Below are 13,034 nucleotides of genomic sequence, written 5' to 3' on the forward strand. Positions count from 1 at the left end.
ACACTGAGTAACTAGAAACTTAGCCCACCTGCGAAGATCTTTTCGTGAAAACTCCAAAAAAATAGAGGAAACTGTTATCTCCACTCGCGAATACCGATGTCAGTGATATAACAGATTCCAAGCTGAGTGGTACCGTGCTTGCCTACCACGCAGCCGGCCTGGGTTCGATTCCCGGCCAGGTTGGAGATTTTCTCCGCTCATGGACTGGGTGTTGTGTTGTCCTCATCATCGTATCACCCTCGTAAGCGTCACGCATATCACCCAATGTCTCATCGACTGAAATAATACCTGCACTCGGCGTCCGAAATTCCCAGATGGGGCATCCCAGCTAACAATGGCCCACGCTGGTTTTACCCATTCCAAGTCAATCTTATAATTTACATAGGCAACGAAGGCGTTTCTCGTGTCTAGAGAACCAGCAAACATGTCTTCCACCCGTCTTTCACTCGCTAACTAAGCACACCACAATCGATATTATTTCAACCACTTAAAGGCGAGAAATGTCCAGAAGCAGTCATTCGGAGAATTTACATGGGAGGGAATAATGGTTCAGCACAAACACTCATTCGTATTGAAACTTCTCAAATATCCAAGGAGAACACACGAGATTGCGAAGGCTGCCCAGAACATAATGAGTATTAATTCGCTATTCAGCCGGCTAGAGGAGACACGGTTAGGTCAGCTACACTCCTGTACCCAAACCGGCCTTTCCATTCGGACGGCTCCTGCCGTCTATGGGAAACGTGAATCATTCCCGCCACTGATCACCTCCAGACAGAATCGTCGTAGGAAATATTCTGTATATGTATTTGATCACTGTACTTACAATTAAATATTACGATCACAGTCACATTTGGACGACATTCACAATGAACTAACTATCGTAAATACCCCTGCTGACGGAAGTGGCTCTGGAAATAGAGATATTTGTACCATTCTTATGACTTGACATACTTTCCTCAGTAGAAAGGGTCAGTACTGTGAGGGTATTGGGAAGACAGAACATAAACACACGTTCTGCTAAGTCTGCAGGGTTCTGCACTTAAAACAGGCTATAAATTAAGGTCGCTTCAGTTTCCGACCTATTAGTCATGTGGAATGCAGCGCTGTTAATATTCCAGTGTAAGAAATATATTTCCTGCTCATGACATACATCCTTCTTGCAGATTTCTTTACGATAAACTATAGCAACAAACTGTAAAATGAAAAACTACTTCCTTAAGATATCGATTCTATGTGATACGTGCACACCGTAGCTTTCCAGAGATGTATTGCGTCCACTGTTGACATCGGATCACGGTTGAGAAATTGTACTATGCCCTCATCAGTCCTACATAAAATGATCGTTAGTAACGGAGAATACCTCTTACAAGGAAACAGATAAACGCATAGCAGCGGTGTCCGACATGTGAAATTATACGTCATGCCGCCACTAACTCTGTAAACAAAACATCTGTCAAGCAGATGTATACACGTGGACTACAGTGCCTCACATTCATCCATCGCTAACTTACTATCAACTTAGTTATGAAACTCAAGTCTCGATTTTTATACCCAAGATGCGACAGGGGAATGGAGTACATCACATAAATCTTCGTTCATTAAGAGGAATGTGTCGAAATGGGGTGGTCGTATTTCATCTCAAATGAGATGAAAGTGCACCGATGACCGAGGGGATTTCTGTTAACGATCGCAAGAAGACAGTGCTCTAAGTCACACACAGAACACGTGGTTGTATACAAGTCGAATACAGGCTACGTCACACGACTGTAGCATCCCGACAGAACGACGGAAAAGAATGGTCAGATGACCTACTTCTCTAGAATGCATCATCAGTCTGCTGTTAAATCGTACCTCGTTACAGACCTATCTCAACCGATCACTCCGTCCACTATCTGTTATCCTTTAACGCAAACCCATGTAAGTTTAGAACCAGACGGTTCTCTGTTTTCCTGAAAAGCGTCAAATACAGTAGTCAACTCGTGTGTATCACTGTTACCTCAATAGACATACATTAGAACGCTGCCTCGACGGAAAAAAGTAAATGTCTCCCTGGTTTTAAGAGTCTGTGCAATATGGTGATCTGTACAAAATAGCTTTGTCACTGAAAGTCTCGTCTGCAGAAAAAAAATGGCTCACAGTGGTCTCACAATGGCAGAATCAGTAATTTGGCGGATAAATTTAGTAAGAGCCAATTAGAATACTCCATTCATTCACAAGACGTCCATTGTGCTGGTGCATATGAGTCTCTACAAACTGGTCTGAACATGATGGAGCAAGGTATGTATGGAAAGTTCTGAGAAAGCAAGTGTTCAAAGACAAGTTGAAGCAGACGATCAATATCTGGTGGGGATGGTGTCACTCATCCGCCACTGTAGCATTAGGACATCTACAGACCAGCAGCTGTTGGACACCAAAAATTCTCCCCAATTTTCTTTTCTGTAGGACGCTGCTTCGAATTCTGTTTGCGTTATTGTTCTGATTTCCCTGTCTGTGCTTAGACAAGGCTCTCTTTCCAAACAACAAGAATGCTTTTAGGATTAAAGATGTTTTTGCGAATGTGCACAGACATGATGGTTTTAGCGGAGAAAAACTTTACCGTTTGTGAGAGATATGTTGAAAGCAGGGCATCACGATTTCCAGGAAGGGAACACGTGATGCCACGTTAGGACTATCAGGAAGAATGCAGTCGGTGTTATTCTGGGCTATTTTCGTAAACAGGTCCTGTTAGGACAAGAATTTCCATGCATACAAGCTGAGACATCATGAAAGATCCTACAACAATAACAACTGTTAACTGTTTCCGGGACACATTAAGATTTTCGGTAAGGACCGATACGTAATGTATGGGCTGTCCCATTAGGATCGCTAGGAAGAATATATTCTGTGTTATTCTGGGGATCATTTGCAAAAGGTCTCTATAGCGCATTGAAATAGGGCTTGGCTGTTATTTACATAGACATGTGGCGTCAGTATAACACTAACAACCTTTTAGGTACACCTGTGAGGGTGAGCCGCTATGCAAACATCTCACTGAGGATGATCCACTAAGCGATCATCACACTGCACCACAGGTGCATAGCCAGCATAGGCTATGCGTCAGGACTCCAGCAATGGTGCCCAGGAAGACACGTATTACAACAGGTATTTCTCAGGTGCATCAAGTATGAAAGGGATGCCGACGCCTCATGCTCATGCAACCCAAACTGACTCCTGCTTGTGTTTCGTCAGCTGACGGTCACATCGTCACTCTGCGGGTGCCGCCTGTTCGTCCAGACTCTTGGGAGCATCTGCGGTGGCGTTCTGTGCAGTCCACTGGACAGGGGTCATTAGACGGTGCATGCTTCGCGATCGAAAGATTTTTAACTGTGTAATTATTTGTGATAGATATTTCATGACAATATTTCTTGTGTGATCGAAATTAAAAAATGGCATTCGATTTAATTATTTCTTACAAGATCTGCATCTTTGCAAACAGCAGAGAATGATGAGCAAGAGAAATTCAAATCCAGCAAACTAATTTTTCTTATAAATTAGCAATATTCCCCTTAAATTTCTGTTTATGAGATCCTGGGGGTAGAGGGAGGGATGGAGTGGCAGGGAGGGGGGGGGATAGATTTCCTGAAAAATTCTTTAAATAAATAGACTGTATTCCACACACTGCCTTGAATCCCATAAATTGTTTAAATAGACAATACACCACATATTGTCTGAATTGTTTAAACAATATACCATACATTGCAATTGAATTCCCTCCAAATTACCAATCAGCTTGAGTCTTTTTCCTGGAGGGATGGTGGGGGGTGGCACAGGGTGTTTACCAGAGAGGGTAACTACCAGAGAGGATAATTAATTGAACAATTTAAATAACCAGTAAATCGAATTGATAATAGTGAGAGGGGCAATTCCAATAACTCAGACCTGAAAATGTAATTGTAGCAGCGAGTAGGACAGCGTAGGTTGGTGGTTTCCTGTGGGGGAAGAGGAGGGGGGGAAGAATAGGTCAAGGACCTGTCAATCAAAATGAAGGATCCTTTTAGTAGAACAGGAAGGTCAACGACCTGTCAATTAATGGAGAACAATAGTTTTATTTCCAGAGAACGACAATAGGTTTGCCACTGAGTGCACACCAGTCCCTCATATAGGCAACCTGCACCAAAAAATGCGCTGGTGCCAGCCTTGTCCCCCTACTCTCGTTCCAGTCAAAAATGCACTTTCCACTTTTCTGCGCTGGTGATACGGACTCAACCTTCGTAATAACTTTCTTAAATTCAGATCACACTCATAATAGAAATTTTATACAGTTGTCTATGTACATGTGAAACGAGTCGTAGGAATCCGATACCAGTGGCATGCGGATTAAGTTTAATGCAACCATATCTATATCTTGTATGACAGACATCTCCACAGCAAAACTAACATTATCCATTGTACCACCTGAGTATCTTACATGAGAGACACCAAGACCACTAATGTTATGTTCTTTATAAAGATGATTAATGACTACAGCGCTTTAAAAGTTGTGCTGAAGTCACAGAGAAAAATATCAGATTAAACAGCAACGGTCATATGCTTGTAGTCTTTTATATCGATGAGAGCACTGTTCGTAAGTGGACGTTCAATACTTAATGCCATTCATTTTTTGTCGCCAAATTAACTACGAAAAACTACTAAATTAGTGGTGAGACTACGTGAAATATTCCCATTGCAGCCCCTGTAGTTTCATGAATTTCAAATAAGTGTTGGCGCTGCAAGTAGCCTTCAAAGTGTCATCTGCAATACAGATGCGTTCCAGGCAGTGAGCTGTCATTGAGTTCGTTTTGGCCAAAGCCAGAGCATGTAAGGTATTCATAGCGGCTTGCATATTGTCTACGGACCCCTGGTAGTGAACAAAAGCGCAGTGAGTCATTGGGCTAGGAGCCTGTCATCGTCGTAACAAGGTCGCGCAAACGTGTCCGATCTCCTACGTGCGGCTGGACGCACACAGCTGTGACTCCTACAGCCTTCGGGCGTGCGGACACTCTCATTCAGGGTGATCGACTAATCACTATCAAACATCTCTCTGCTCAACTGGACGTCTCTGTCGGTAGTGCTTACACACTCGTTGGCTCAGACGTCGACCTATCGAGTGATACCATAACGGCACACAATCCCTACCGTTAAGGCGGAGTAATGCCGTCGAAGTGAACTCAGATAATGTTTAGAAACATTGTTTTGTTGCCAAGAAAGTTTGTAATAATATGATGTTTTGGAATCCTAAACAAAACTTACCTACTTTCAGAAAGAAATGTGTTGCGATATTAATTACTATTAAAAACTTGAATACACACTATTAATATTGCATTACTTATTGAAAGCCCTTCACATGTGTCAGGAAAACAATATTAAACCTCTTTTGCAATGTGTCTAAGTATGCAATGACACAAGCTGGCTGGCTCTGTACAATGTCTCTTCTCACACAAGGCAAACACAAAATATTGACAATGTTCTACGGCTAAACCATTCTGGTGAGTGAAAATATGCATTTCTCAGCGTTTTTAATAAATGCAGCTATGGTTCTTTCGTTTTTGGATATAAATAGTAATTATTTCCTGAAAGACAACACGAGTAGTTACAGTATATATTTTATTATAACAGAACGTTTATACAGCAGAGACGTGGGAGTACAGTGCTTATTGATGGAGCTCCTTCTCCCTGTCCTCGTACTTCTTGCTGTAGGTGCCGTCGGGGTCGTACTTGGCCTTCAGCTGCGCCCAGATGTCGGGCTTGTGGTTGATGAGGTGCTTCAGCACCTTCTTGGTGCCCTCCTTCTGCTTCTCGTTGCACTTGGCGCACTCGTTGCTCAGAGCGTCGGGAATGACACCTGCAGGCAGAAAAGCATTTTAGTACACCTGAGACCTTCTCAGATGCAAAGCGGAGTCTACTAATTTTACTCGTGGATAAAACTCTTCGTGCTTACAAGTCTTTGCTTACAACTGTGCTATGTACTACCAATCAACATGTATTTTTTATTTGTTCTGGAAACTGAGATAGTGACTTTATACTTTAATAATGAATTCCACCTTCAGATGCTTCACTGCTGAAGTTGGGCATACTTAAAACAAACTTTAGAGGTTCAGCAGTTTTTTAAAAATTTGAAATTCTGAGTTATTTATCTTTTTGTTCTGCACAGAAGTATCTGCCTTAGGTCAAATAATAGTGTTAAGCAAGCCAAAAAAGATACGTAGTCATAGGCAGTTACAGAAATGAACAGAAATAAGTAAAATATAATTGTGGTACAGGAACGAAGTATTGTATGAAACATACAAAAAACACAGAGGATCTACTTTCTGCCCAACAGCTTGATCTAAGTACTCCTAATATCCTCCTAGTATTTCAAGCTTTATATTTGGAAAATGAATAATACATGAAAACATTGTAATTGGAGTTCATATAAACGTACTAGTATGGTACGGTACGTCAATAATTCGAGTCAGCAGCACAGTATTAACACCCACAGAAAAGCACTTCTTCATTTAAGTGAAGGGATAAATGAGAAAAGTTTCTCAAATTGAATCCTTATGGCTATATAGCAGCAGCAAGTTCACTGACGTAGTTGGTTGCAAATTTGATCTGCACAACAGACGGTAACACTCTTGAAAAGGTATGTTCCTGCGTAAGAATTAAGTTCTGATGAAGAAATTTGTATTTCAGCTAACCTACAAGTTGAAACAAGTTTCATACTGCTTTTTTTTCGACACTGATAATGCTGGGATTATTGTTTTTATGTGCGGTGATGGTAATTAAAGGCCATGTTCAATAACAGTTACTCATTACTGGATCTTTTCCTTGCCGCCAATATTTGTCGTCGTTTTTCTGCCAAGATTTATTCTTCCCTGTGGCCATCCGCTGTCTGGTTTCTGTTTATCGTGAGAGCTTGAAACCTGTCGACCTCTAACCATTACATTGTCCGGCAGAGATGTCACCATATAAAGCAGTCCACTAAGAATCCTTTCTTACGTCCTAAGTCTGTTGTCAACTACGATAGAAATATGTTTTGAGAATCTCTTTTCATCCATCCCGAACTGATGCCCATAAAATTTTAGTAGTCGCTTACTACAGGGTAACAATTAGTATGACAGTAACTCTTTCGGATTCTTTATATTATTAGTAACGTTAAAATTGTTATAAACCTCTGAAACGACGACCTGCTGTTTTGACATTTCTCTCTGGGGAACGTAACTTAACGGAAAACTACGTAAGATATCGTCTATTCTTAGTTCTCAGTACGACTCATCACTAATACACTCACTACGCGTACGGATCAGAAAGAATCCTAAACAACTTCTACAACACAATCCCAGATGTTTCTTATCCACCATTATCATCTAGCACGAAGATACCCACCCGTTAATGAAATTTTATACAGTGGCCTTTTCTCCACTGTTTCATGTGACGTATTTCATACTACATCTCTGTATTACTTTTTCATTATTATCAAGTAAGACAGTACTACAAAAGTTTTCTGTATATCTTTTTTCATGTTTTACACAATTCTCAAAATCACTCATTCTCTGCATCTAATTTGTTAGTTACAGAATCTTCACTTTGCAACCGAAATTGTCAGTGAATATTTATGCATTTTTTAAGCTCATCAGAACATGGAAGGTAGTGAACATTGTCGGGTGCTCCAGGCAACTTACTCTTGAGCTCCTTCCCGTCGGCCGTACAGTTGTTTTCGTCGTTCTCCAGCAGGCACTGGGTGTACTTGTTGAGCAGCCGGTCATTGGCGAGGATCTCATCCAGGTTGACGTTGTCGTACTTGGTGGTGTACTTCTCTTCCGCCGCGGTGACCACAATGACGGCCAGTGCCGAGACGAGAACAAGGGCGGCCTTCATGTCTGCAGTGCGGAGTTCACAGCTGATGCGCACACTCTCCTGCTGCCAGTATATATACAGCAGGCGGGTCCCCCACCACGCAACTGCATGGGTCTTTGCCCTCCTGGGAGGCGTTCGTGCGTCACCAGCGTGGCGTGTTTTTCCATTCCAGTTTACAGCCATCCACGTACACTTCCCTTAATATTGCCGAATTTCCGTTGTAGCTGAACCATCTTTTGCGAGTATGCAAAGCATTCAGCATATGCACTTTTATCTTTCATACTTCTCCTCCTGTGATATCGACATTCCGGTGAGTGTGTGGTGAGCTTTCACTTATTAACTGAGAAACATAACTTCAAGTATTTCAGAATTTGACATTCCATACCCTCTCACAATTTGCTTCAGTATCGTACGTGTTGTCTGACAAGGTGAAATATTTCTTTCGTCCCTCCCTCGGAGAGGTCGTAGAGTAACTCGAAGTTCAACCTCTAGCTGTGTCCAGAATTCATACACTCCACCAGTTTACGGTTCATGGGGCCAAATTAAGTGACGTGTTGCTTCACTGTATTATTCCGAAGTATTTATTGATAGGCTAAGATTAATTCTCTGAGCTCTATGTTATTAAATCACTTTATTAACCGTCTCTTTGACCTCCTGTACAACTACTTCCACATAGCGTCTCAGATACGACTAAGAGATTGCAAAAGCTAGTAGTAGAAGTTTTATTTATTTGTGGGTAACTCTTATGAGAAAATTGGTCTTGTGATAATATTACCGTTTAAGAATAATAACGAAACAAAATTAATACGTACAGGCATTTACAGACTTATGGATCTAGTCTTACACGGAATGGAACGTCGCCGCATATTGTCACTACACAGGCTCTAACACTTCCCACCGATAATCTCCTCCAGATGAAAGATGGTAGCAGTTAAAATTATTTTTTAATGAAATATCCGCCATTTGAGTGTATAGATTGGTTTTTTCTATTGTACAGTCTTGATTTCGCCCCTTTGTCATTTTCAGATATCACACTGTCGATCATGATCACATTTCTATAAAAGTGGCCATCGTCGAAATATCCTGCATATTAAATATGGTAGGAGTCACAGCATAAAAACGAGAACACATTCAGAAAATGTCTGGCAGAAATAAAAGATAACATTTTGTCAAGCTATTACCGTTTTTATGCCATTTTCTAATTAAATTTAACATATTTCGACGATGACTTCGTTTATAGACGTCTGATCATGCCCAGAACTGTCGTACTTGAAAATAGCCAAAGGCCGAATTCATTATTGTACATCAGAATAAACGACGTATACAGTCAAATGGAGGAACTTTCAATTAAAAACAATTACATGACTATGGCCCCGAACCATTTCAACGTTATCATTTATTGTCTTAAATAAGATTTTGCCACCCACCATCTGCAGGCTGTGGCGCCATCACAGCCAACGATTTCACAGGACTAGGCCCGGAGCGATATGTTTCATAGTAATTGCCTACCACTGTACTGTCACACCACTGTGGTCTGTTGTTTTCTAGTATACAGAATCTGTTATCGTACCATAACTTTTTGAGGTAACAGAGGAATTTATGTTCCGTAACTCAGAAGTAATACATCAGTACATTTCAGTTCATTTTGCAGAACTCCGCAGCATTACCTCATATAGTATAGATTCCTCTAAGTTTACTTTATAATCTGTAACGTTGAAAAATTCATTTTGTTTGGAAAATTTAGGTTGCGGTGGTTAGAGTGGAGAGATCTCTCATTGATGAACAGGAAAATCGTCTGCAACCAAGTTCGGTTGCTGCATTTATTTTATTATAAAATGTCCGTTTTCGACAGACTCTTGCTGTCATCATCGGATCTTCAGAAGTCCTTACTGACATGAGCACATAACACCAATACAAAGAACACTTTTCACTCTCTCGCTGTAATGGTGGCATGTATGCATGTTAATGAGAATTTCCGAATTTCAAATGACGACAGAAAGTTTTTTTCAAAGTCTACAAATGTGAACAAAATTAGAAATTACATGTGATCTTGGCCGGTGAATGTTTTCCTTATTTAGAATAATCTACGTACAAGATCTCACATACATTTTCATTTTATAAAGTTTATTTGCATATTTCCTCCCTGCTGATTTGTGCATTTTCTGTGCACTCTTGTAAATTATTTTTCTCGACTATTTTGGATTTCTGTATCAGTTACTACGTGTCTACCAGTCTACGAACTAGCCTCTAAAATGGTTTGTTCCATCACTTTATTCGAGAAAAATTAAACAGCCTCCGTGTCTGTAGCTGTACTTTAGGCAAATGCAGTCAATCTGTCAATATCAAATATTTACAAAAGTGTAGCAAATACCGGGGAAAGGTTTCCCACATGCAAGATTTTCCTGGATGTGGTTCGTAATAATATGGTTTAGCTAGTGACAGAAATAGGTTACATTTAAATACTCTCCTTGAAACAGATATATGACCATGTTCACTAAATCTCTTTAAGAGACTGGCATGGACTAATTTCCTTCCGTAATTCTAGGAGATTGAGGACTGTATTGTGACTTGCATTGTCCTGATGGAATTCAGGGAATGGGGTTGTAGGACATCGATTCCGTAGCACAGCGCTATTTGTATTTGCAGGTAACTGTCGTCCATGACCAAAACGATAGCTGGTGGTTTAAAAGTTGTCACTCCCGACAGCTGCGATACACAGCATACATCCTGTTGTGTTTACCAGCAATAGATCTGGATTCCTCAACCTGCTGTGCGATTAATTACTCGTCAAAGAACACAGTGTGTCAGCTCTCTCTCATCTAATTGTTTCACTTCATCAACCACCGCCAACTTGACGAGGTTGAAGGGTGCAGAACACTTCTGGCAGAATTCTAGGCTGTGTCTAATGTAAAAATACACGAATAGGATAGGTCCGCAAGCTGCAGACACTCACTGAAACAGGTGAGATTGTTACTGCATGTCTAAGTGTATGCGCCAACCCTTCTTCCCAGTAACATCACTGTCAAGTGTGAATGCGTAAGTTGCTGTGGCTGTTATTCATTGATTTCCTGACTGGAAACTAGAAACATCACTCAACAGTGCATAGACATCGGCTCTCAGGACGTAGCATGTTGTGAACAAGATATGTTGTTGTGACTGCGGCCTTCAGTCCGAAGACAATTCACATGGAACTCTCCAAACCAACGTATGCCGCGGAAAAGCCTTCATTGTTGTACCACTATTATCAAAAACCTAACTCATTTCAGTCAAGGCAAAATTCAAGACCATAACTGTCAATTAAAACCAGGAACCAGGTAACAGACCCCAAGATATTTGTCACAAAATTAAAACTAAATAACTTCATGAAAGTTAACTGAGTAGGCTTCTGGATTGACAACAATTTAAAATACATTCAGGTTTAAAAGTGAATCAACTACTTACTATAACTGTAACAACATGTATCTATGAATGTTTGCCCTGAACGATCGTGCCCACAGTCTCTGCCAATGACAATAACGCCAACAATGCGAAAGGCATTTTGTTACAATTCTAAAACACAATACAATAATATAGTGTTTACAAATAACTTCCCATAATGGTTTGTCAAAGCCTCAAACCCAGCGTTGTGGCGAAAGATTTTGGCAGGAACATGCAATGCTCACTAGGGTGTCCCTTTTCAGACTTAGTATTTTTGAGCAGTCACCCTCGAGCGTTGTTTAAGTGACTATAAAGCAAGGCTGTACAAAATTTTGTTCCGGCCACTGCACTGCACCTGTGTCGACTTCAGCATGAATATTCACAGACGTCGCCCTGACGTCCCCTCCGCTTGTCAGTCAGTGTTACTGCAGTGCAGTCAGTTGTTTATTTATTTCCGATCGTGTCGCACGTACTTCCGAGTCGCAGTCTAAGATGTTGACATCGATTACGCAGTGCCAAGGAAAGCGTCATTTTAGTAAGGGGCATGAAAGATAAAATAACTGCACACATATTACTACAAAATAGAGAAGTGCTGGCAGCTTTAAACTACACTACTGGCCATTAAAATTACTACATCAAGAAGAAATGCAGATGATAAACGGGTATTCATTGGACAAATATATTATACTAGAACTGACATGTGATTACATTTTCACTCAGTTTGGGTGCATAGATCCTGAGAAATCCGTAAGCAGAACAACCACCTCTTGATAAGCCTGGGCATTCATTCAAACAGAGCTCGGATGGCGTGCACAGGTACAGCTGCCCATGCACGTTCAACACGATATCACAGTTCATCAAGAATAGTGACTGGCGCATTGTGACGAGCCAGTTGCTCGACCACCATTGACCAGAAGTTTTCAATTGGTGAAAGATCTGGAGAATGTGCTGGCCAGGGCAGCAGTCGAATGTTTTCTGTATCCAGAAAGGCCAGTACACGAGTGCAACATACGGTCGTGCATTACCCTGCTGAATTGTAGGGTTTCGTAAGGATCGAATGAAGGGTAGAGCCACGGGTCATAACACATTTGAAATGTAACATCCACTGTTCAAAGTGCCGTCAATGCGAATAAGAGGTGACCGAGACAGTAATCAATGGCCACTCAGACCATCATGGCGGGTGATACGCCAGTATGGCGATGACCAATACACGCTTCCAATGTGCGTTCAACGCGATGTTGCCAAACATGGATGCGACCATCATGATGCTGTAAACTGAACCTGGATTCATCAGAAAAAATGACCTTTTACCATTCGTGCACCCAGGTTCGTCGTTGAGTACACCATCGCAGGTCCTCCTGTCTGTGATACAGCGTCAAGAGTAACCGCAGCCATGGTCTCCGAGCTGACAGTCCATGCTGCTGCAAACTGTTCGTGGAGATGGCGGTTGTCTTGCAAACGTCCCCATCTGTTGACTCAGGGATCGAGAAGTGGCTGCAAGATCCGTTACAGCCATACGGATAAGATGCCTGTCATCTCGACTGCTAGTGATTAACGAGGCCGTTGGGATCCAGCACAGCCTTCCGTATTACCCTCCTGAAACCACCGATTCCATATTCTGCTAACAGTCACTTGATTTCCACCAACACGAACAGCAATGTCGCGATACGATAAACCGCAATCGCAATAGGCTACAATCCGACCTTTATCAAAGTCGGAAACGTAATGGTACACATTTCTCCTCCTTACGCGAGGCACCA

The 13,034-nt window shown here is 41.5% G+C and overlaps 1 protein-coding gene across 1 annotated transcript; it reads right to left on the minus strand.

Moving 5' to 3' along the window:
* Nucleotides 1–5,611: 5,611 nt before the first annotated feature.
* Nucleotides 5,612–7,912, minus strand: LOC126273129 (ejaculatory bulb-specific protein 3-like). The gene is made up of 2 exons (XM_049976586.1): nt 7,683–7,912; nt 5,612–5,863 (listed from the first exon to the last, which is right to left on the minus strand). Exons 1-2 carry the CDS (start codon nt 7,876–7,878, stop codon nt 5,673–5,675), a joined length of 387 nt encoding a protein of 128 aa, XP_049832543.1. The 5' UTR covers nt 7,879–7,912; the 3' UTR covers nt 5,612–5,672.
* Between the last annotated feature and the right edge of the window lie 5,122 nt (nt 7,913–13,034).

This window comes from Schistocerca gregaria, chromosome 5 (assembly GCF_023897955.1).
Source record: "Schistocerca gregaria isolate iqSchGreg1 chromosome 5, iqSchGreg1.2, whole genome shotgun sequence".
NCBI classification, from domain to species: domain Eukaryota; kingdom Metazoa; phylum Arthropoda; class Insecta; order Orthoptera; family Acrididae; genus Schistocerca; species Schistocerca gregaria.

Coding starts and splice junctions, on each gene's coding strand:
- LOC126273129 (XM_049976586.1), bottom strand. CDS start 7,878: ATGAAGGCCGCCCTTGTTCTCGTCTCGGCACTGGCCGTCATTGTGGTC. Junction 5,864..7,682: donor CGACGGGAAGGAGCTCAAGA/GTAAGTTGCCTG, acceptor TTCTGCCTGCAG/GTGTCATTCCCGACGCTCTG.